This window comes from Grus americana, chromosome 12 (assembly GCF_028858705.1).
Source record: "Grus americana isolate bGruAme1 chromosome 12, bGruAme1.mat, whole genome shotgun sequence".
Taxonomy (NCBI): Eukaryota; Metazoa; Chordata; class Aves; order Gruiformes; family Gruidae; genus Grus; species Grus americana.
This window is the reverse complement of record NC_072863.1, coordinates 2185190-2210337: the sequence shown is the minus strand read 5'-3', so window position 1 is coordinate 2210337 and position 25148 is coordinate 2185190. Positions and strand designations below refer to the sequence as shown.

The window sequence follows — 25148 nt, the reverse complement described above, 5'->3', positions numbered from 1 at the left end:
GTAATTAATGTTGTGGGATATAAACTCTTTTGTACCGTACAATATCTGATACGAAAATTGTAACCTCACTGTCTTTTAATTACATTCACTAGATCAGAGATGCACAAACAATAAAAAGAATAAGTGTTGAAAAGAGATGAAATACATTCTAGCTTCTGTGCCGGTGTGAATGGGTGTGCTCGTGGCTTGCCAGCGTTTTGTAGCCGCCTGTTTGCTGTGGCAGAAGTTCATGGATATTTTATGAGTTGTCAAACATGCCTGTGTGTGGGCATATAGAAAGACAAGTATATGTTTCCAAGTATATATGTACTTGTGTACATGTGTGGGTGCGCACGTTTGTTGCAGAGTAAGGTAACAGCAGTGCTTGTGGTGACCTTCCCTAAGGTGAATGACAGTCCTCTGCCAAGCTCCTAAACATTCTTGCCACAGGATTTAGCATGCCCACACTGTTGCTGAGGATGGAAAACTCCATAGCGAAGCCACTGAATAGGGAGAAAATAAAATCCCAAGATGGGTATGTGGGTATTAGACTAAAAGCAGCAGTGTTTTATGCTCATTAAGAATTTCATGACTCTTTTTATTTTTTTTCCCCATAGCTTAAGATTTGTTAGTGGAAGCAGAGATGGAACAGCAAGAATATGGCACTATCAGCAGCAAGATTGGAAGAGTGTAGTCCTGGATATGGCTACTAAAATGACAGGGTAAACCAAACCAAACCAGAACACGCTTCATAGCAACGTTTACATGCAAAACAAAATCTTCCATCATATTGAAAACTATTTACTTCTATTTTGAGCTAATTCCAGTGTATGTTTCTTTGCATATTGACAATGCCATGGCTCTACACAGTTAATTAGCTCCCAAAAGAAAATATTAATACATTGGTAGTTCCCTACTCTAATGGTTAGGGAATACATAGTATTTTACACAGGAAGTAAGAATGTGAAATGGAGTTCATCTCGCAGAAAGAGATTTTAGTAGAACCTCATTGAGCATATGCTGACCTACATGTTTTTTTTAAAAAATGTCCAAAACAACTGTTGGTTTCTGTCATCTCTCAGCAAAGTTATAGTAGCAACTGCCATAATCAGTCTCCTCAGGTCATTAGTGTTTAATTTATGTTATATGCTCTGCTATTTTGTTTTTTGTGCCATGGAATGCAGTTAAAATTATATTGAATAATAAAGTGAAAATAGAGAAAAATGAGCAAAATGTGCGATATGAATGCAAATGCGGTCATATTCAACAGTGTCTAGCGTCACACAGCCACTGTTACAGGTAACTGGAATCACAGCAGGAGCTGTCAGTTACTATTCCAGTAAATAAATTTGTTGTTTAGTAAATAATTGTAGTTAAAAAAAAAAAAGTGTGGCCCATTACAGGTTATTTTACCCACCTGAGGACAAATAGCAGTAAGCAGAAAGTTAATGAAAGGTGTGACACAGGTTCTTTTTCCTAACAACATTTGTTTGTAAACTCATTTTTTGATTTCTTACTTCATTCCAAGGCTTGAGTTGCCTGGAAGAATTCTTTTACTATATATCCAGAATGTTTCTTAACATTGCATTTTTCGTTAAGGTTTTCGAGCAAGAGATGAAATATGTTGATTTGGTTCTCAGGTTCAATTAGGGTTTCAAATTTTTCTTTTTGAGATCCTCAAGTGACTGCTGTAAGTGGCCTTGTCATTGAATGTGCACAATAACAAAAAGCAGAGATGGAGAAATCCATGAGGCATTTTGCTTTGCAGAATTCTTTGTTTCATATGGTTACATTTTTAATAAGTTAGCTGTCAAAATACGATTTGGATTTATTTAGCAGGTTCTTGCTTATTATAGAGTTTACTCATATTGATAACTGATAAGAAAAATACCTTGTAGGGAAAAACTTAATGGAACTGAATAGCTTGAAAGAAAGAATTGGGGTAGGTGAGGATGACCGCATAAGAAGGACAGTAAAGTAACTTATCCTTTTTAAGGAAATAAAACTCTATAACTCTCAGTGGTACTGAGTATTTTCTGTATCTGGTTTTTACCACTGCAGAAGCCATCCTTCATTCTCCTACATTAGCCAGTAGTCACAGTGGTGGAAGCCATTCTCTCCCTAATTTCATACTGAATTAGCACTGTTAAATGTTTCCATATGCAGTTACTGATTTATTTCTTTTTTAAATTAATTTCTTTAGAAACAATGTAGCATCTGGGGAGGACAAGGTGACTAAACTGAAGGTTACTATGGTGGCTTGGGATAGACACGATGCCACTGTCATCACTGCAGTCAACAATTTCCTTCTCAAAGTGTGGAACTCGTCCACAGGGCAGCTTCTTCATAGCTTATCTGTGAGTAAAACTCCAGTGGGTGATCCCAAATGGTTATAGTTCAGCTCTGAAATCGATTTGAGGCTAAACTGCATCATCATTCCCCCGGGGAGGATCGTTTTGCGCTGAAGTATGCCACCTGTCTTATGCATACTGGGAGGAGTGTGTATCGTGGGGAGAGGAGCTAGTGACCAAAATGCTGCTAGACCCTGGTGACTGCTGGCTGACAAGGGAGCCCTTTGGAGGCTGCCGTTTGTCTCCAGATTAGCGAGTTGCAGCTGTTCTCACTGCTGATTTCTCCTTCTTCCCCGTCCCTCTCCAGCTCAGCTGTGCTGAGCTACAGTCCGAGGCACTTAGAAAGTGGGCAGCACTAATGTCAAACCTCTGACAGAAATGTTCACCAAGTACAGACACAGTTCTAGTCTAAGATCCAGTAAATTGAGCTGTCATGGATGACTACCTGAACTGAGATGTCCTCACACTAAATACCAGCATGTTTGGAGATACTGCATGGAGAAATATTACTTTCTTTTTCACCCTGCTTTCATTGCAGGGTCACGATGATGAAGTTTTTGTTCTGGAGGCCCATCCGTTTGACCAAAGGATTGTACTTTCAGCAGGTCATGATGGAAATATTTTTGTTTGGGATATAGACAAAGGAACAAAAATTCGCAATTACTTCAACATGGTAAGGATGATCAGGGGAGGGTGGGTTGGGTTTTTTTTCCACATTTGTGTAAAACTGATCTTGAGGCAAAAGCAGATCTCATTATATACCTATCGTGACCAATGTTACAGAAGGATTAGGGGGGGAAAAAACACCCCGTGCTTTTCAGTAAGCAATACCAAAGTATGTTTTTGCATATTGTAAGTGCAGCAGCAAGTCTTTCATGGGATCTGATACATCTGAATATTATTCATGTGTATGAGTATGGTTATACCATGCAAAGGATTGTAGTGAGTCCCAGGGCAAAGCAACGAAACCCAGTAAGCCTGTGTGTTGTGGCACAACGCTGTGGTCTGGGAAACGGAACGGTTGACTCTGCACCCCATCTATCTTAATGCGCCCGGTGCCTGGTTTGCTGGTTTGGTTCCAGTGCTGAGCAAATGCAGCTGTACTGCTTCAGGACCTGAGCTAGCCTCCTGGCACTCGGGGCTGTGAAACCTGCCTGTACAGAGCCAATACACGCCTGAGATCTTCAGTGCAGGCCTGCCCTATGTCTTCCAGTAACATAAAACGTAGACTTCTAGGTAGTTGTTTCAGAACGTACATTAAAAGTTGCACTGAAATTAGAGGACAAAGAGAAAATGCAAGGTTTTGACTTTATTGTTCAGTGAAACTTTAAGTGGAAAAAGGTGCAAGTGTGAATCAGTCTTGAGCAAGATGAGAATTTACACAGTTAGGATTAAATACTTGATGGAGCACAGATGAAATTTTTGTAAAAAATGCTCGTATAGAGAATCCATGATTGTGAAAGGAATGGTCTGTGCTTGTATACAGATTGAGGGCCAAGGCCATGGAGCTGTTTTTGATTGCAAGTTCTCACCAGATGGACAGCATTTCGCCTGCACAGACTCTCATGGACATCTGCTCCTATTTGGTTTTGGATGCAATAAATATTATGAAAAGGTGGGTTGAATGAATCTTAAACTCTTCAGTATCTTGACTTGATTTTGTCTTAGAAGTATTTGTGTTACGGTTTATTCCCTCACCATTCCCCCAGACAAAATAGTAATTAGATCATGAAGCAGTTGCTGTTTACCTAAACCAAAAAGATTTATACAAGAGAATCTCTATACAGGGAACAAAACATCAACTTCTATCTGTTCACCTCTTTGGCATATTTTACTATTGAGTTTTTGCATCAGGCCTTGGTAATAAAACACATTTGTGGTAAGAATCTGTTCTGTGTCATAACGTTTCTTGGTTTATGGGTACGGGAGCCATTCCAAAGCAGCAAGACAGCTGCAAATGGCCATTGATTTATTTACTAAATTGCTTTTCTTGCAGATTCCAGATCAGATGTTCTTCCATACGGATTACCGACCACTGATCCGTGATGCAAATAACTATGTGTTGGATGAACAGACTCAACAGGCTCCACATCTTATGCCTCCTCCATTCTTGGTGGATGTTGATGGAAATCCTCATCCCACGAGATTCCAGCGACTGGTACCAGGAAGGGAAAATTGCAAGGATGAACAACTTATTCCTCAGCTGGGATATGTAGCTAACGGTATGCTGTCTAAAACTCATGCATAATACATGTATTGCACGGTATTGAGCACCAGCTCAGTAGAATGGTACTATAAGGATTTGCTTGTTTCAGTTGTCTTCTGAAACTAGTGGTTTACATTCAGTATAGAGGTAGAAGAGGAGATAGGGTGGCATAAAGGAAGCGTATGGGATCAACTTGACTGGAGGCAAGAGAAAGAGACTGCAGTATTCCAAAATCTGTGATCTTCTACCAGGTATACGGCAGCGGGCTTAAATAATTGTCCCATTAACCTCGGTGTAACTATGTATGTGAGTAAGGAAGCAGGAAGCTAAGACAGACATTGAAAAACTAGCTTTTGTTTTGTAAAACAGATTATTTTTTTTTCCTGTAGAAATAAACTTTTGCAAAATGCTGATCTCCAGAAGAGATCTTCCATTATTACCTACTGAAGCATAATTTCTTTTTGGTGTTTCTAAAGGTTTCAGGTTATATTTTAGGTGTGGCCTGTAATTTTAGGGTTTTATTTTAACTTCTCTTTTAAACTTTACCTCCATTTATTACATGAGAGCAGGACAGCTGGTGATCAGATGCTTCACAGAGCAGACAAATAATTGTGCACAGTTTTAAATTTGATTGATTCTATGGTTTTTAGTAAAATAGAAATTAATCATTTTATAAGCAGTGGCTTTGTTCTTGTCAAGGTGATGGCGAAGTAGTTGAACAAGTCATCGGACAGCAAACTAATGACCAGGATGAGAGTATCCTTGATGGAATGATCAGAGAGCTACAGAGGGAACAAGATCTGAGACTGATTAATGAAGGAGAAACTCTTCCAAACCCTCCACTCAACAGATCCCACTCTGTTAATGGCGGTAAGTGTCCCTTCATTACCTCTGTCATTTCTTTTCCTAAAGCACAGTAAGGCACTAAATCAAAATATGTTACTATGAATTCCAGGACTGTGTCTTTGAGGATGCTTTTCTCTCTTGTTCTTACACACATTGTTAACCTGTGTGGAGCAGTTGCATGTTTTGCTGATACTAGCAGAGAAATTAAAAGTCTTAAGGTGCAACTGAGTGCACAAAGTGGTCTAACTGGGCTGTATCTGATTACCTGGAACTATTAGACTGTAATTATATCTGTTATAAACCTTTCCTAAAAAATAAAGTTCACTGTATTTTCTTGATGTCACTTAGTCACTGCAGAGATGATACTTTTTAACTGCATAATGTCAAGATAACAGCATATAATTAGAGGATGTCAATGGAATACAATGTTGTGACAGACTAATGGCTTCCTGTTGCAGCAGAAATGCTAAGGCTGAGCATCAGTGTTTATAAAATAAACATGTCTGCTCTGTCTTAGTGTTTCCTTAGAAAGCTTGAGATTATTCTCCTGGTAAGTGTTCTGCTACTCTGATTTTTATCTTTAATACACAAAATGATTAAAAATTTAAAACAAATGCAATCAGATGTGAACAGCTGACTGTGAGGCAGCTGAGTGCAGTTGGTAGAACAGAGCAGATTCTGTGGACTTGTGCTGCAAGTCATCCTGAGCTTTTAAAAAATTTACATCTGCTAATAAATTAGTTCTAGGTTAAATGACTGATTACACATGTTTAAATTAGATTTCCTGGCAAAGCTCATTAGGATTGCTAGATTTGGAGTTGCTTGTGTTTAAATTCAAAAAGAAATAGGAAAAATATCAGTGAAAAAATGCAGAAAGTGCATTTTTGCTTTGATCTAAATTGGTATTGTCAAGAAGGTGGCCTAAAAGCCAGCTTCAACTCACAAGAAGTCTTTTCTTTTCTGCTGCTTATGATAGGTTGATGTGTTGTGCAACTCCAGTTCTCAATTTTATTTGCCTGTCCCTGTAGTTGTGTGAAAGGGAATTTCCAGATATGAGTGGTATAGAAGTTAAAGTAGTTACCTTAGAAAACTTGTATGGATCAGTGACTTTACCCCATGAACTGCCTGTTTGTGTCATTTAGAGTATGTATAAAATACCTGATGTTTAAATAGCCAAATATTTTTATATAGGTTTGCACAACTGTGAGTGTGATTTATTCATGTGGTTAACCATATTTAAGCATGTGGAAATTGTGTTGATGCATTCCCAAAGGATGAGATAAATTAAGGCAATGACGGCAGAGATTATGATATTATCAGCCTTTTTGTCTCACTTTAAAACTTTTCTCATAGATTATATTCTTTGCTTGCCTCAAAGATCTCTAAGACATAGGCACAGTGATGTTACAGTACCATCCACATCTCCAGTAGTCCAAGGCCAATACACAAAAATGTTCATCTGAAGCAAAAGGCAAAGCCACTTAACATAGAAGAAGCGTTGATTATTGCCAAAAAAGAATCTCCAGGCAGTCCTTATGGTTTAAATTCTAAATTTTATTGATGGTTTATAGAAGTGAAGAAAAATCTTTTTCTTCCTTAGCTCTTCGAAGTCCAGGTTTGGATGTTACGTCTCCACCAAACGTTGGTCTCCGGAGAAGTGGTCAGATTGAAGGGGTCCGGCAAATGCATCACAACGCTCCCCGAAGTCAGATGGCAACAGAGAGAGATCTCATGGCGTGGAGCAGGAGGGTGGTGGTGAATGAGCTTCCTCCAGGCATCAGCAAGTAAGATGCTAAGTGAGACAGGAAAAAAAAAGATCAAATTGTGTAACGTTTAATGATTCTTCCATACACCTGTTAGGAGTTTTAAAAAATTATTTTTCAGAAATGTGTTGGCTTTTGGGGGTGGGTTTGTTGGTTGGTTTATTTGCTTTGAAATCCAGATGTTAGGGTTAGAGTGGTAGCCTCTGCTGGAGAGGCGAGAATAGTAATTCCTCCTCTTCACAACTGAATCTTTCTTCAGGTGTTCACGCACCACATTTTCCTGAAGCTCTATTTAAAAAAAACTTGAAAATAATTTTAATACATTTCAGTTTACTTGAAAATAATTATGCATGCTCAGCTAACAAGTTTGCTTCCTTAACTTGTGATTCCAAGAGTGAAGTATGTGGGGATGCTGCTAGGATGACTTGTGCACAGATCTCTTATAGCAAGGGAACCAGAAGTATTTTAATGAGACTGTCAAGTTATATGATGATTTACTGAGTAAAATGAATGTTTCCTATGTATAATTAGGGTCCAGGAAGAATGTCGAGCTGCCAAAGGTGAAATCGAAATTAATTTATACACTGTTGAAAAGAAGAGAAAGCCATCCCACACCTTACAACGGGTGAGTTAATTCACTAGAAGAGAGAACCTGGGTGTGAAGTGGTTCTGAGCACTGAGGGGAAAAAAAAAAAAAAGACAAAACCCCCAAAACCAATTTTATTAAACAATTTAGAAGATCATTTTACTAATTGTTTCTCTGGCTCTTTGTCTTCCTTCGGTAACTGTAATTTGTCTGTCTTTATACTCACAATATGCAAATTGCAGTGGTAGATCTCTATCCTTAAGGCTTCAGTAGTGGGAAGATGCTGGAAAAGGAAAAGAGCAGAGCCACAGTGGGTGTTCAGTTTGACTTGTGGAAACTAGGAGAAATATAAAAGGTGCCACACTTTTTTTACGTGGCTAGCTTTTATCTTATCCAGAGATTGCAGGTATTTTTTAGAAAAAACTATATTTCTCCATAACTTCCTTTCTAAGGACTGCTGCTTTAAAAAGTAGAATTGATATTGAACCAAAAAACCACACCTGCGTGTGCACTGAAACGAACCTCAAGGGGGTAAAAGATACCTTTTCAATTCTAATTCTGGATTCCCTAGTTGTCGTTGGTAAATGGGCTGCAACATGCAGTCACTTTAATGAGGCATCTTTTAACTGTGTAATTCATTATCGAATCTTGAATCTTTTTCCTTTTGTCCCTCCTGTCCCATGATAAAAGAACGATTACCAACCAGGAAGTGGAAGGTCTTTGAGAAGAAACCAACGCAAACGCCAGCACGCCTACCAAACACGCTCCACAATTGAACACAGCCAGCAAGGAGCGAGTCAAAATGCACGTGCACGGGAAGAATCAGACAGCTCCTCAGAGGTCTGATATGTCAAGTGATTCTTTCAATAGGTTCCCTCTTGACAAATAGGTGGTTTGACAACAGACGTGCTGAGAGCACTGCTAGCATTAAGGCTCCAAGTTTCTCCATGTCAGAAGAAACACTCAGATCATTGAGCCTTTTGGATTTGTGGTGTTACTGTAATATGTTGATCTTGGTGAGCAAAGGATCATTTACCTCAATGCCAGTAAAGTATTCAAAACTGGCTTTAAACAGATCGGGTATTTTTGGAAATCTGAAACATTTTCAAGTAAATTTAACTAGGTTGTGTTAAACCACTTGCTATTTTGGGATTTCATACAGCACATATATTCTAGGTCATATTCAGTACTTTGATTTCATCTGTGTCTGTAGACTGCTGTGGAAAGAGATTGAGTATTGGTATTAATCATTGATATTGGCAAGGGAAGAACTTAAAATACACCAGATTAAATATAACTTGTTCTCATTAAGGAAGCATGCAAAGTAAAAACAGACTGAACATTGTCACTTTGTAAATGCATTGAATGTACAGGATAGCTATAAAGCTGGTCATTTGACACTAAAATTTATTAATCAAACACTTAAATAAGAACTCATTCTGTGGTTCTAATACCATTAAAATTCACATCTCTTTCTATGGGAATTTATATAAGCATATAGTATAATATTGATTAAGAAACAGAAAGAAATTGTGAACTTACTTTAAGCTAAACCAGTCCTTAAATATAAAGCTTTCCTCAGGTGAGACAAGTCATACAACTTGCTTGCAAACAAAAATGATACATTTTAAACTTGGCCCAAAAGTGAAACCTTTTGTTTTTAATACAGGAAGATGAGACTGTTGGCACAAGTGATGCATCTGTGGATGATCCTGTGGCAGCATGGCAAAGTGAAAGCAGTTCCAGGTAGCTTTACTGGTTTCTTAATTGTTAACATTAGTTTATTATGTTATTTAAGTAAGGCAGTTGATATTGTGATACTACAATTACAAGTCAGGACAGATTTGGTACACCTTGTGACAGATTGAAGCCAAGTGTTCAGTACATTTAGGTAATTTAAAATAGCAACCAACAAAATCTGTGGAGTCTGTGAACAATACTTTCATGTATTTGAGTGACTAAGTAATTGTAGTGGTTTTTATAACAGTATTTAACAGAGAACTGGTGTGAAAATCTCTTAATTTTTGAAGCCTGACTTTTTTCCAGTTCTTCATGAAGCAGGTTATATTGTGTTTTCTTTGTTGTTAGCTTGTTTTGTTTTGTTTTCAAAGTCAAGAACAATTTTGAAAGACCATTTGTAATGAAATATTGTCTTTAATTAAGAACTCCTTGAAAAAATCAATGGTAGTCATATGCAATAGAAATATTGGTAGAAGTGCATGCAGATCTTCTGGTCGTACTTTGGTATTTCCTAGTTTTTCTGTTGTCAGCATGTATTTGTGTACAATTTCTACAGTCTCTTTTCTTATTCTTATTCTTAATGTTATGCTTTTATGGTTGGAAGGGTGGTGAGCTGATATAAATACTCTATGTGTGTTATTTGGATATTAAAGAAATCAGAACTGTAGTTTTAGAGGAGTACTCTAGTTTTCTAATTTTTTCATTAATTTTGTGCAGTCAGTTCTTATGAAGTCAGTGTCTATGAATCAGTGAGATAATTAGTATGAAAATAGGTATCAGCCATAACTTTAGTTTTACTGTGAGCTTGCAATTGCTAAAATTATTTGCTGAAATACACAAATTAGAGGACACTTAGGTTTTCTTTAAATTCACGTGAGAATGAAATTTTGTGCTAATCCTGACATCTGTTCCACATAACCAGAAGAGCAGGTTGAACATTTGGACCTTTCACTCCATTGTGTGAAAACCAAAGTGCTGTTTTCTTTCTTACAACTTTTTTTTATTATCTACAGTGATTCATCAAGCGAATATTCTGACTGGACAGCAGATGCTGGAATTAATCTCCAGCCTCCAAAGAGACAAACCAGGCAGGCAGCTCGGAAAATCTGTAGTAGTTCTGAAGATGAAAATATGAAGGGAACAAAAGGATTGGAGCCAAAACGAAGGAAACTTAAACAGCCTAGAAAAAAGGTCAGCATTTCTAATCTTTTAGTGTCTTTTTTACTTTATGAATATACATTTTTTTTTTTTAAGTGGTGGTTTTCAAAGTAAAACTTTTCACAAACACGTATATAGTAAGAAAGAACCCATAGATAGCACAGTAATTGTAGTACCAGTAGTATCAGAGTAATTTTTTTGTTTGTTTTGCTGCTGTGTGACATAGATGTACTTCCATCTTTCATGCACGTAGTTCTCCATTACAGGTGGCAAGTTTTTCTCTCAGATTTATGCTCTTCACTGCAGTTAGATTTACTCCAAGGTGGTTTTGTTGTAAAATTAGAATGCATCTGTATTGGATCTACAGTGTCAGATTTCTTTTTCCTAGAATTTTTTAAAGATGACGTTTAGACTATTTCTAAAGAAATATAATCTCTTTTATTTTTGAACACTTTAATCTTCTATTATATTTATAATGAATGTGTCTTACTCCCCACTATTTAGTTGAGGTTTTTGGAAGGTTGACATTCCAGCATTTGCTTTGCCCTTATATCTAGTTATCTTCAGCAAGTGCTGTATGATCAGTTTTTATGTTCTGCCATAGTAATTACAGCTTGCATTCTAAAGTTAATGTAATATATTTAAGAAACCAAGTGGACTGCTTTCGATGGAAGGTGAACCCAGCGAAGAATGGCTTGCCCCGCAGTGGATCTTGGATACTATACCCCGCCGCTCACCTTTTGTCCCACAAATGGGAGATGAGGTAAAGAGTGTAGCAATTTTGAAATTCCCACCTGTGCTAACGAGCTTGTTTTGGTCAGGACTTTTATATCTAGCAATATTTTCTGTGAATTGTGCTCAAGACAGGCTGTGTTTTGACAACCTTTTTTTTTTCTCAGGCAATCAGTTGTTTATGGATAGCTGTCCTATGTTTCTTTTTGTGCATATGTAACTTAGGAGTAGCAGGAAGAATTGATTGTGCATCTTTAGACAAACCTGCACACTTCTTAATGATCCCAAGTTTGAAAGCACATAGCAGGTGCCACTTTGCGGGCTGATATAAACATTTTTTAAGGAGAAGAGTGCTTTATAATGAAATGAAGATGCGTGTCGTATGTTCTGAAGGGGATGGTGCCTAATGTGTTTCTAGAAATAAACAGGAAGAGAACTATCAGTGAAATAAAATAAACTTTTTTTTTTTTAATTTTAAGATCATATATTTTAGACAAGGCCATGAAGCTTATGTGCGGGCAGTAAGGAAAGCAAAAATTTACAGTATTAACATGCAAAAACAACCATGGAACAAAATGGAACTCAGGGTAAGTTAAATACTTCAAAGAGCTGATTGTCTCTGTAATGGTAAATTGACGTTAAAAAACAGTATGAAAAATATGAAGAAAGCATTACTTTAAAATGTTAATATCAAAATTAAAATTGTAAATCTTAAAATTAGTGTTTTCATTAACACAAAGCCTTTACATCTGTTGAGTTCCTGATAATAGGAGGCGAGAAGGATATTAAAGAATGTGAAAGTTTATCTAGTGAGGTGTTCTTGCCTGATAGATTAAAAAATGTAGAGTATTAAATAAAAAAAAAAGTCAGAGTAAGAGTAGTTAAGCACTGGAACAGATTGCTGATGGACTCCATCCTTGAAGACTTCTCAAAGCTCAATAGGGCAAGCTCTGAGTGGTTTGATCTAACTTAGTATGTTCTTAAATTCTTGGAAGGGTAAGACAATATCTTACAACTTATTCTTAGAAAATAAAAGTATTATGGGTTGCTCGGGTAGATACTAGGTTTACATAGTTCTGTTGATTTTTTCTTATCCTTTTGCTTTGAAACACTGAGTCCCTTAATACTTAATCCCACAGTGTTGGCATATTTTTCTTTCTGCTTTACTCAGATTTTATATCGAGAGCACATATATGTGCTAATATTCATATATATGTGTGCCAGTGGTTCTAGTAAAGAAAACAATTGCTTTACTTAAAAAATATCCAGTTACTAGTCCTAGGTATTCAGTGATTCCAGCTGTAATCTTTAAAGGCATCATCAGTTTGCAAGGAAAAGGAAGTAGTATTTCACTTAGGATAGAGGTCTTACCACCTGCCAGTGTTTGACAGGATGTGATCATACAAGGCTATTTTTGAATTTCCGCTTTCAAAGGAAGAATTTCCTTTTATTTCCTCTGTGGGTTGCTATGCAAGGGTGAGAGGCCCTGGGTTTGGTTAGGTATAGCCTTTGGTGCCACCAACGCAGTTAAAACCAGAGTGTTCTTTACAACTTTCTTACAAAAGTTAAATAATTTGTGGGCATGCTGTTCACAAATCTGCCAGGGGAACGAGCATCTTCTATCTTTTTTGCTTTTCTTTTGTGATTGTGATTGATTTTTAGTATTTGGAAAAGAAAATTTTTATGGGTGAAATTACCTGGGCTGTAAAGTGGAAACATACTTAGTTTTTATTAATATGTTTGGTACTTCAACAAGGATGTTTTTGTTGTTAGCAAGTTAAAATAATACTGTTCCATGCTTATTGATAAATAGGAACAAGAATTTGTGAAGACTGTAGGAATTAAATATGAAGTTGGGCCTCCTACGCTCTGCTGCTTGAAGCTTGCATTCCTAGATCCAATCACAGGCAAAATGACAGGAGAATCATTTTCCATAAAGTAAGTAACTGAAATGTTGATGGCATTCTTCAAGAGATTTGCTTGCAGTTTAGAAGCTTTAATTAGTTATTATGCCAAACTTGAAAGCAAAAACGCATGAAATTTTGTGTTTGGAGACTGTCTGTATTTACATGTGGAACTATGTTTATGGGTAATAGAAGCAATTTTTTGTGTCTATTTTATGAAGGTACCATGATATGCCAGATGTTATTGACTTCCTTGTGCTGCATCAGTTTTATAATGAAGCCAAAGAAAGGAACTGGCAAATAGGTGACTACTTTTTTTCCACTTCTGTGTGTTTTGCAACATTTCTGTGGCTGTTTAATAAGATACAGCGTCTGTATTACATGATGTAAAGGACTATATCACACATATTATAGCAATTGTTGGAAACTTTTTTTGAGGTTTGCTACAATTCCTGTAGCAGAAAAAAAAAGAGAAATGAGAGAAACTGTTACAAGGCCTGTGATAGCAGAAGAATGTCCTATTCTATTGTAATTTGGGGCATGGAGGCAGCTGTGACTAACTAACCAGAGATGTGGAAGTCCTCCCATTAGGGGAAGGACTTGATTCCTGTAGTGCAGAATGTAAGAACTGAGGTAGCTCATTTATGAAAGATGAAGTTGATTCTCTAAAAAGAAGTATTTAACAATTATTTATGTTGTTCTTTTGCTGAATGCAATCGTTTTCCTTACAGGGGATAGGTTTCGCAGTATAATAGATGATGCTTGGTGGTTTGGAACCGTGGAGAGTCAGCAGCCTTTCCAGGCAGAATATCCTGATAGTTCCTTCCAGTGCTACTGTGTTCAGTAAGTATTTACTTAACTGTAACATATCAGACGTGGTTACGTGCTCTGGGTCTCCTAGATGTTTCCCTGCAACTTAAATGTGTACCTCAAGAAATACATAATCAGCCACTTTGTTTTTATGTATTTATTTGTAGTAATTAACTTCTTCATAAAACAACGCTTTTAGTGTAAACAGCAGTGCAGTGAATATGTAGAGATGCTACGTTCCAACTCCTTATATTTCTCTTGTTAGTGATGCGTTGTTTCTAATAGGCATGACCTTTTTGGTTTAAGTCTGGTAGAGAAAAGATGTATAGTTGTATTCAGCTCTAACTGCTGCTTCTGAATGTATTTTTTTAATAGCTGGGACAATAACGAAAGAGAGAGGATGAGTCCATGGGACATGGAACCAATTCCAGAAGGAAGTAAGTGTGTGTTGAATTCACGTGCGTATACAAAATAAATAGTTTTTTGCCACTGCTAGTACTCACTGTTGTTAATTCTTCATATTTAGCTGCTTATCCAGAGGAGGTTGGTGCTGGAGTTCCCGTGACTCCAGATGAGCTGACAGCTCTTCTCTACAAACCCCAGGAAGGAGAATGGGGAGCCCATTCCAGAGATGAAGAATGTGAGCGAGTAATCCGGGGGATTGAGCAACTTCTTTCCCTTGGTAAGTTTGAAGAGAAAAGGTGGAAGGATTAAGAGTATCAATGTGGTGGCACATGATCGAAGAGTAGATAGGATGGAGTGTTGGGAGTTGGTGTGGAGTATTAGAAATGTGATCAACTAAGTCATTGAAAAGAGCCTTTTAAAGTTGATATGGTGTCCTTTTCAGTTTTACTCCCTTTTGTCTGGGGCTTGACCTGCTTCCTTTCAAGTTAATATGTATTCTCAGTGGGTGATATCTAAATATGAATGAGCAAAACATTGAATTAAACCCCTCAAAAAACAACCAACAAATCCTCACCAAACATCCCTCACCATCACATACCTTGGAGCTAGTTTGTAGCTGCTTAATAGCACGCTATGATTTAAATTCTATCCTATATTTATACACAGGACATGTCTATATTCTTAGTTTATGTCACTTGTTATAGTATTCCTGTTGTAAGTGCATATGCCATGTTGCTTTTCAGCAATACGGTGGGGTGCTGGCACGCGAATCTCAGATGCGATACTTTAAACAAAAAATGCTTTTTCAAGAGTAGTTAACAGATGGTACAAAAGGAAGAATCCTCTTGGGTAATGACATATCCAGCTGTATTGCTTTTGCTGAATTCTTAGAAAGAAAACCTTTTATAAAGAATCTAGTTATCTTCTAACTTTCCTTCTGGTATCTTTTGAGGCATCTAAATTATTTTGATCTTTTGTCTTTCAGACATTTCTAATCCCTTTGCTGTTCCGGTGGACCTTAGTGCCTATCCCATGTATTGCACTGTTGTTGCTTATCCAACTGACCTCACCACAATCAGGAGGAGGCTTGAAAACAGGTTTTATAGGTCAGTTGGATTTCTGTCTGTGATCTGCATTTACTATAGCCCAACCGAGGACAATACGTTTAGCTGAATACTATGTAATGCCACTTCAGCAATATATTTCTTCGATGGGCCACCAGCGTAAGGTCAGATTTGATTTGGCCATGGGCAAAAGTGAGTCTTGCTGAATAATAATTTCCTTTGGGCACATTGTTAAGGCAAAAGCTGCTGTATCTGGATCTGGAGTGTCGTTTTTGTTCAACATGCTGAGCTAGATCCATTGTAGGCAGAGCATATTTGCTTCATCTCTATCTCTAATGCCTTTGAACCAGATGCTTTGCTTGTATTGCAGTTGCCAGAAGTGGGCTAAATAGTGCTGTAAACTGGAAATCTCAGTTTTTCCAGGTAACCTGGGGATAAATAATGTCCCATTCTTTTTTTCCTCTCTGAGAACCACTTTATCTCTAAGGCTTTCTCTAAGTGGGAGCAGTCGGCAGTCTCCTTCAGTAGATTTGTTTCCTCTTTTTATCCCATTCATTGCTGATCTGAAGAGGAACATCTTTTTTCCACAAAGCTGTCACAGCCTGGCACATTGGGGAAGTCAGCAGTATGTGAACAGAAACTACTTACCTTGGCCTCTAGATTACCTGATTCCTTTTGTTACTGAGGAGTCCTCTGAACTCAGAATGAAAATAATGTACATCTTCCTTCCATCCCATCCCTTTCCTTTTTTTTTTTTTTTTCTTTTTAAGGAGAATCTCTGCACTGATGTGGGAGGTACGATACATTGAACATAATGCCAGGACTTTCAACGAGCCAGACAGTCCTATAGTCAAAGCAGCCAAAATCGTAACAGATGTCTTACTTCGCTTCATCGGGTAGGCATGCTTTTTACTTTATAGACCTGACATCTTGAGTTTCTGAGATATTTGATTATGTATATTTGGCTTTCATTATTGTCCTGCAGGGATCAGAGTTGCACTGATATATTAGAAATATATAACAAGGTGAAAGCAGAAGACCTAAGCAGTACTGATGAAGAAGAGGAGGTAAGATCATTAAGTCTGATCGTCAGAACTTCTTGCCTTTTTAAATTCAGCACCTGGAAGATTTTTGTTGAGTTTTTATTTTATGGGTAGTTGCACTGAGTTGTTGAGATGAGCCTATTTAGGTCATTTGAGTTGCTCACTTGGGACAATAAGCTTCCTTAAGTAAAAATGATTCTTGGAACTGCCTGTCTTTAATCTTCTCTCAGTACGTGATGTTTTGGTGTGTGAGGAAGTATTAGTAAGGAAGGGGAATATGAACTGGGGCTATCATTCAGCCTGCCAAACCAGAAGGACAACAGCTGTCCTATTGTCAGGGAGGCAGCAGAGCTGGTTTTCTTCTCTAATTCTGTGTCATTTCCCGTCGGTTGTACCATGGAGTGACATGACAGGTAGAAACAGGGTTAGGTATCACTTCCCTTTAACTCTTCCTCTCTCCTTACACCTTCTCCTCTTAAATGCAGTTTGTAAACATTTTGAAATGTGCTAGAGTTTATATTGCAAAGAGGTGACCTCTTATAACCTAAGTCACTTGGTTTTGTTTTACTTTTTCAGTGTTGCTTTCTAATACGTGAGCTAGTATAAGATGTAGTTAGGAGGTTTCTTCTCTCTTCCCTTCCCCCAGACACACTCCGTTGTTGCAGTTTTGAAATATTTAAGTGAAACCTGATGCTGCTTGAACACCTATGTGCTTATGGCTGGTGCTATTGTCTTGGATTTGTATTGAAACTTAAAATCTATACTTCAATGTAATAATTTAATTACTTTTATAAAACTGAAGATATAATAATGGCATCTATTTTCACAGACTATTAAAAAAGTATTTTGAAGAAAATGAGGGGTTTCCGTGATTTAAATAGCAGACCCTCCTTTCCCAACTCAACCTTCTTGTGCCAGTTGGGAATCTCATCTGTTCCATTCAAGCAGCGATCAGAAGTGCCCAAAATTGCTACTATAGCACCTTCCTTTCTCTCCAGCCTTTCAAAGAGCATGTCTTGGCTTATAATATGTTTTAAAATAAGAAAGAAATTACTTTCGGATTCTTTGTAGGAACTTTCAAGCAACCACGTCTCCTCCCAAAATTAGTTATTTTTAATTAGAGGTAGAAAGCTGTGTACAAAGGAGGTTTTGATCTTATTTCTAAATCCAGATTCTGAAAAGAATATTACATACACTTAATGTAAGTAAGGCACTACATGAAACCTGAATAAACTCAGTACAGCTGCTCGAGGCATGAACATTTATGCAGGGGAATACAGGTCTGCAAGACTGGGACTCAGCTGAGTCTTAGGGACTGAAAATAAGCCATTCAAATTTGTCGCATGTTTATATATGATTTCTGTGGAAGCAAACTTGGAAAACAGATGAAACAGCTTATCCACTTAATTTTTTAAAGTTCTGTAAGTTCTCATTTGAAGCTAGTTTCTGTTTTTCTTGAACCATTGATTGCATTTGAGTAGTTTAAAATTGTGTTTGTTGTTGTTGGCTGTTTGGTTTTAAACCCTTTTTCCATTGCTGAGCATGCACGTGTGTAATCGTTACCTTTGCCTTTAGGTGGCAGAAGTAGATGTAGATTCAGATGCTCCGGGAACTTCCTCTGGAAAAAGACGAGTGAGTAAACATTTCTGCTTGGTCTAGCTTGTGAAGGGAGATAGACCAGGTTTTGAAACACTCATGTAGGTCTGGAATGGTTTAACTTTGTCATAGCTGATAGTCTATAGGACTAACTATGTGAATTCAGTTGCATGTGTATGTAAGCGTTGGCTGGTTAAGGAAGTTGTTGTGCAGGTAAATGTACTTAATTGCTGAAGAATCTTTTTTTTTTTATTATTTGATTTGAAAGATACCTAGAACAGATGCAATTTTCAGTCAAATTTTGAAGAAAGCTGATAAAAAGAGCAAGGCTGGATCTGAAATACTGCAAACGTGGTGAAGACACGGTGGGATGGCTCCTACGACTGGAGTGTTGGATGGAAGGACACAGGCTCTTTAGGAAGGACAGTTGGGGAGACAAGAGGGGGTGTCACCTCTATGTCAGTGACCAACTGGAGTGCATGGAGCTCCCCTGGGGATGGGTGAGGAGCTGACTGAGAGCTTGTCAGGATTAAAGGGAGGGCAGGGACAAGAGGACATGAGGTCCTCTGTAGATGGATAGGCGCAGCCTCACATTCACAAGCCCTGGTTCTCATGGGGGACTTCAACCACTCCAATATCTGTTGGAGGGACAACACAGCAGGGCATAAGCAATCCAGGAGGCTCCTGGAATGTGTTGACGATAACTTCCTTCTCCAAGTGATAGAGGAGCCAATGAGGAGAGGTGCCATAGTGGGCCTTGTTCTCACCAGCAAGGAGGGGCTAGTGGGGAATGTGGAGCTCAAGGACAGTCTTGGCTGCAGTGATCATGAAATGGTGGAGTTCAAGATCCTCAGGGCAGCGAGGAGGGCACACAGCAAGCTCACTGCCCTGGACTTCAAGAGAGCCGGCTTTGGCCTCTTCGGGGATCTGCTTGGTAGAGGACCTCCCTACCATGGGAGGCCGTGAAGATGCTCAGAGAGCTGGAGCACCTCTCCCGTGAGGACAGGCTGAGAGAGTTGGGGTTGTTCAGCCTGGAGAAGAGAAGGATCTGGGGAGACCTTACAGCAGCCTTCCAGTTCCTAAAGGGGCTACAGGAAAGCTGGAGGGGGACTGGTGACAAGGGCAGGGAGTGACAGGACAAGGAGGAATGGCCTTAAGCTGAAGGAGGGGAGATGGAGATGAGGTCTGAGGCAGAAATTCTTCCCTGTGAGGGTGATGAGGCCCTGGCACAGGTTGCCCCGAGAAGCTGTGGCTGCCCCATCCCTGGCAGTGTTCAAGGCCAGGTTGGATGGGGCTTTGGGCAGCCTGGTCTGGTGGAGGGTGCCCCTGCCCATGGCAGGGAGTGGGACTGGATGGGCTGTGAGGTCCCTTCCAACCCAAACCAGTCTGGGATTCTATACCTCTCATGGGTGTGAGTGTTTATGTATTACCAGAAAAGACACGTTTCTGCAACTTGCAAGCTGCATATTATTCTGCCATCAGCTATGCTTTAATCTTACTGCAATTCTGTTTTTAATTGTGGAAATCTGCTTTGAATCAGAACGTCGGTAAATTAATAGGAACTTAAAGTGAAAAATTTGAATATTCTGAAAAATTATTAAATACCCTGCAGGTAAGACGACGAATAAAAAGACAGCCCATGAAAGCAAGTCCCGATGCTTGGAAAGAGCAGTGCAAGCAGTTGTTAAACCTGATTTATGAAAGAGAGGACTCTGAGCCTTTTAGACAGCCAGTTGATCTCTTCTCCTATCCTGTAAGTACAACTTCCATATTCAAAATTGAAAAAGCCTATTATTAATCTTTTGGCAAAATGTCCTTGCTGGGCATGTTTCTAACCTCTCCCTTTATGAGCTGGAACGCACCATGTTCAGTGCATTTTCAGAGAATTATCTCCAGTAACTCTCAAGTAGAAATAATTACTTGAGAGCCACTGTTGTGGATGAACACTTAGGTGTTTTTATTGCTGGAGGATTTGACAGCCTTTATTATTTTCTTGTGTATTCTTGCAGGATTATCGAGATATTGTAGATACTCCTATGGACTTTAGCACTGTGAAAGAAACCTTGGAAGCAGGAAACTACACTAGTCCCTTGGAATTCTACAAAGATATTCGTTTAATATTCTGCAACTCTAAAGCTTACACTCCTAATAAAAAGTCTCGAGTAAGTAATCAATTTTAATGTCTTCTTTACAAAAACCTTGGCCCTACATGAATGAAATGTGCGTGAAATAAGGTCTGTATCTGAAGAGCAAAGCACCATATTGTGAAATAAAAATATTTCTAGTACCGGAGCAGATGAGAGCGTTATGATACTGAATTTTTTCTAGTTTACTGAGTATACTTGGCAAGACTTTTGCACAGTGTTGCCTGTGTTTCTCAGGTGCTAATCTTGCTTTTTTATGCATGCAGGAATGGGAATCTACTTAGGCAGAAAAAATGTGTTGGATTGGAGTCCAGAACAGGATATGGCAAGTGGGAAAGGGGAGATCAAAATGTTAGAATATAGATATTTTTATATGAGCTAGGTAAAATGACTACTAAGTGTGTGGCTGATCATGCAAGCATGACTGTTTGATACATGTTCCTGTGCAGTACATTGCCTGTCAGCTTTTCCTAAGCTGCTGAATGATCAAATGACTCGAACGTTTTCAAATGTTTTAATGATACATTGTTTATGCTCAAAAAAATCCCAAACTGGCATGAGAACACAGATGCAAGTTTTACCACTGCTGATGCAAAATAGAATTTGAGTGGTTGATGTCTTCATAATATAGAAGTAGACAGAATTTTGACTGTGTTTCCAGACATTAAATTGTAATGACCTTATTATTATAAGGAAAAGCTGCATATTCTATAAGATGCTTAAGTTGTGAGAAAATCACATCTCTGAAAGATGTCATTTAGTGTACATAAGCATGCTGGTCACGAAGTTGTCTAGTATTTCATGTGTAGAAACAGGATCACTTATAAACTGTTAAGAAATGCATGTAATTTGAGACTAGACTGAGATATTATTACTTAAAGCACAATAAAACATAGAATTTCATATTACTGTAAGATGTTCCTGTGGCACTTAACATGGTGTGACACCAGATTTTATTACGCTAGGTGCTGTCAAGCAGGAGAAGGAGCAGAGCGTGCTGCAAAGAGCTTTCAGTGCCCGGGTAAACGGTGCTGGGTGGGAGGAAGCAGGAGGTTGTGTAGCCTTACTCATCACTTGAGGAGTAATAGTCTTAGCTCATCGGTGGAGTAACAACTACTGTGTTTTGTGTAAGCAGGACAATGAGAGTTAAGCTTGAAGTAGGATCATGTTGTGGGAGAGGGGAACTCCAGTGGAGTGCTAGCAAAAGTTGCCGTCGCTGGAGGTAGATTGAACTCTTGGTGTTGGATAAGGGCTGCAGGAAAGCTCTGAAGATAAAGACCAGTAACTTTTGCTCACTTTAATAGAAGGGAAATCAGAAGACGACAAGTGATTTGAGGGTATTTTATGCATGCTTGACATCAGAGTAATCTTGGTGAGTTATTTACTGCTGCACGCTCCCTGGGAACTTCCCCGTGTATTAATAACTGAACAGCTTGTGAGTCAACTCCCAAATTACTTTAATAGAGTGGCCCATCGATATCCATTTGCTTAAATATTGTGAAGTGCCTCAGTGAGATGATCCTCACTGGAGGGCTGGGGCACTCAGCTGGGCCTTCTGCCACTGCAGGTTCAGCTACTACCAAATGTGTGTCAGCATCCTGAGGTTTTCTAGCACGTTTTACCAGCTTTGCAGCAGCATCCTGAATGGAGGCAGGAAGGGCAGGGTCCTACATACAGAGCTAAAGAAAGAGACATTGCTAAAATATAAGAGTCTGGGCAAAAATTAAGTTATATGAATGTAAAGAAAACTCTTTATATTCAGAAAGATTGCAGGAAGTGGGAAGAGGTCTGAGTATAAGGTGATGGTAACATCATCTTGATGGTGTTTACACACTTTTCAGAAGATCGGATGCAGGGGAAGGATATGGGTATGGGGAAGGGTATGGGTATGAGGAAGGGATCAAGAACTTTGTTTTATTTATGCTGAGTTTGAACTATTAGTTTGTCAGAACTATTAGTTTGTCGTAGTTCACATTTCAACTATGTGTTTGTCAAACACATCCAAGGTAAAATCTTGAACAGAAGTACATGCGGCCTGAAATATCAAGAAACAGCCATAAGTGAATTTGTGGATGAAGCTACACAGAGGCAAGGCCTAGAAAGAGCACAGGAAAATGGTTTAAGGATTTTGACATCTGGCTTACAGAAATGAGGAATGAGGACAGCTTAGTTGGCTTCTGTGCGCAGCTCTGCAGGGGTGGTGTAAGGACTCGTCGCTGGGGAATTAAAGCAAAAAACAAAGGAGAGGGGGCAGTGAAGTTCAATTGTTTTTCCCTTGGTACTTCAAGTTATCTTATGATGTGCTTCCATGCTTTGTGGACATTAAAAAAGGAGGCTATATTTCAGTAACCTAGATAGCTGTTTTCCTTTAACTGTGTAAATATTTTGTACTGTTAGTAATTCAATCCTTTTATGAAAACACTTTCTGTTGCAAGAATACCATTGTACCATGGAAGGAAATTACTTGTGAAGAACCTCGTAGTTGAATGTCACCATGAATTTTCCTTTTTTTTTTTGCTACAAAGTCCGGGCATCTTTGTGATTTTTTTTTTTTTTTTTTTTTTTTGGCTGATCTTCTAGTTGTTCAACTTCTAATAAGTATGACCGTGCTTTCTCACTCCAGATTTACAGCATGACACTTCGACTATCTGCCTTATTTGAAAATCATATGAAAAATATAATCTCTGAGTACAAGTCAGCAATGCAATGTCAGAAGAGGAAAAGGCCACGGTACCGAAAGCGGCTAAGAAGCAGTAGCAGTTCACCGTCAACTAGCAGAGCATCTAGGTAACGTGATGATAGTGAGACTTGCTATCGGTGCCATTTGAGATGACAGTGGCAGACGTGCCTTTGTGAATAAGCAGTCAGTAGCAGTATTGCTCCTTTCCTGATGCAGTTGCTCTTTTGGGTGATAAAATCATGAGCTCAAATTCCATGCTTAATTTGTAGTTTGTGCATAATTCTGGCAAGTGAAAGACTATATAATTAGAAGTACTCCCTCTGGAGAAAATGGAAGAGGAAGTTTGTTGTTGCCTTTGTTTAGTAACTGTTGAAAAAAGTGTTGTATAATACTTTTCTGACTTCTGTATGATATGCTCTCTAAGTAAACCGAGTGTTTTAAAAGGCGAGATAAAATCTTGCTTTTGCAAACTCATATGACATTATCAAACAGAATGGTATTGTCACTATTCTCAATATTACTACACCTGTGCAAGCACTGGCAAGAGATCATTTGTGTTATGCATTTGCTGCCAAAAAACAGGACACTTTGCAGGGGAAATTGGTTTGGGGTTCGAGTCTTTTGGTTCTAACAGTTTTATCTCTTTGGGATATTTTGTGTCTTCAGCCCCAAAGGGAAACAGAAGCAAATGAAGATTCAACCTAAACCCAACCAGAATACCTCACTGCCTTTGACTAGGACTAGTTCTTCAGTTTCATCTCATGGTGAGGAGCAATTTTCTAAAATGCATCCTTTCTCTTGCAGCCACTTGTATGTGCTGATTAAAGCTTATATTCAGGAGACACATGCAAAACCCACCTGTTGAAAGAGCAAGTAGCAAGATCATGGAGATATGTTGTCTGCAGATTGTGTTAGTTATTGGTAAGGGTCAGAGAATAGGAACCTGGGTCTGTCCTTGGTGAGAATTAATCTAGTGACAAGAGCCTGGACTTCCGTATACGGGCTTCTCTCATCCAGCGATTACGAATACATTAAGCTTACTTTGGATTACACCCCGGAGGAATCTGTCTCTTCACAACTGCAGAGGCAGCTTGGTGAGACTAGCCTCCTGACTTGGGCTGTTAACTCAGGAGATACAAAACTTCCCAAAAATGCCTTGCATTACAGCCCTATAAATAGAGGATAAAAGTTACTCTGTCATGTTAGTGGTGTCCTGTCTAAAGTTTCAGATACAGCAGAAGAACCTCTGGGTTCAGCCACAGGTGAAGAAATGGAAGGCCAGCCATCTTCCTCAGGCTCAAATGCACAGAACCGAAGTGGAAATACTGTTGATCCAGGGAAAAGTAGACCGATCAGGAGTAAATCCACACCAGTGAAACAAGGTGAGAAACAACAAGTATTCTGTTCTTTGAATGACTGGTTGCACTGGAAATGAAAGATGTTGCTTCTTACTAATGCTTATGATATTCTTGCCCGAGTCTAGCATTACGCTGTATTCCCAAACCATACTAAAGAAGTGAATTTACTTTACTTTTTCCAGTTCTGAGGTCTCTTGTCTGAAGCGTGGCACGCACATGATGCCACGTGCACTTCAGTGAAGTCCTTTAAAATTTTTTCAGATGGAAAAGCTTGATTGCTCTTAAACGTCTTGAGAATTATGGTTCCTTCAGGAGTTACACAAAGGCAAACCAAACCAAAAGAATCTCCACTGCAAAACCTTGTCCTTTTATTAATTAAGTTGAAATCAAAGGTGAAAAGAAGTTAAAAGTTTTAAATATTTTTGTCATAGTCAAGACAGAATGGTTGTGATTAGAAGCGGAAACACTCTGTTCAAAAGCTTGGCTATTTTCTCTCTGGGACATGTTAATCAAACTTTCCACTGAGGTAGGCATTGAATAAGTATTGGCTGAAACCCTGAGGCCGTTGTCCAGTCCTTACTACTGTGTTGTAGCAGTGTGGTACGTTGCAGGTGAGCTTTTCACATCCCGTGTTAAATCTAATTTAATTTCCATTGTCAGATTTGTAACTCTGAAAACAAGCAGTATTTTGGGTCCCAAGTCATCAGAATGCTTTACTGCATTTTTAAAGTGTTCAGAAGTCCTAGTGAGCAAATTATTTTGATGTATGTTTTTAGGTTTGAA

At 38.6% G+C, this 25148-nt stretch overlaps 1 protein-coding gene across 5 annotated transcripts in view; it reads left to right on the top strand.

The window, feature by feature from the left end:
* Nucleotides 1–25148, top strand: part of BRWD3 (bromodomain and WD repeat domain containing 3) — a 62254-nt gene that overhangs the window by 30067 nt on the left and 7039 nt on the right. For 4 of the 5 annotated variants that reach the window (XM_054838894.1, XM_054838891.1, XM_054838892.1 and 1 more), the window contains 27 exons: nucleotides 597–701; nucleotides 2183–2336; nucleotides 2869–3003; nucleotides 3817–3945; nucleotides 4327–4552; nucleotides 5236–5406; nucleotides 6983–7166; nucleotides 7677–7770; nucleotides 8422–8571; nucleotides 9401–9477; nucleotides 10485–10662; nucleotides 11276–11392; nucleotides 11841–11948; nucleotides 13175–13299; nucleotides 13487–13569; nucleotides 13997–14108; nucleotides 14451–14512; nucleotides 14602–14757; nucleotides 15466–15586; nucleotides 16315–16440; nucleotides 16530–16611; nucleotides 18163–18219; nucleotides 19796–19936; nucleotides 20193–20345; nucleotides 22951–23114; nucleotides 23674–23771; nucleotides 24231–24389. In XM_054838894.1, coding sequence (XP_054694869.1) covers nucleotides 597–701; nucleotides 2183–2336; nucleotides 2869–3003; nucleotides 3817–3945; nucleotides 4327–4552; nucleotides 5236–5406; nucleotides 6983–7166; nucleotides 7677–7770; nucleotides 8422–8571; nucleotides 9401–9477; nucleotides 10485–10662; nucleotides 11276–11392; nucleotides 11841–11948; nucleotides 13175–13299; nucleotides 13487–13569; nucleotides 13997–14108; nucleotides 14451–14512; nucleotides 14602–14757; nucleotides 15466–15586; nucleotides 16315–16440; nucleotides 16530–16611; nucleotides 18163–18219; nucleotides 19796–19936; nucleotides 20193–20345; nucleotides 22951–23114; nucleotides 23674–23771; nucleotides 24231–24389 — 3467 coding nt within the window. The remainder of the gene's footprint in view (nucleotides 1–596; nucleotides 702–2182; nucleotides 2337–2868; nucleotides 3004–3816; nucleotides 3946–4326; nucleotides 4553–5235; nucleotides 5407–6982; nucleotides 7167–7676; nucleotides 7771–8421; nucleotides 8572–9400; nucleotides 9478–10484; nucleotides 10663–11275; nucleotides 11393–11840; nucleotides 11949–13174; nucleotides 13300–13486; nucleotides 13570–13996; nucleotides 14109–14450; nucleotides 14513–14601; nucleotides 14758–15465; nucleotides 15587–16314; nucleotides 16441–16529; nucleotides 16612–18162; nucleotides 18220–19795; nucleotides 19937–20192; nucleotides 20346–22950; nucleotides 23115–23673; nucleotides 23772–24230; nucleotides 24390–25148) is intronic. The other variant, XM_054838893.1, reaches the window with a different exon arrangement.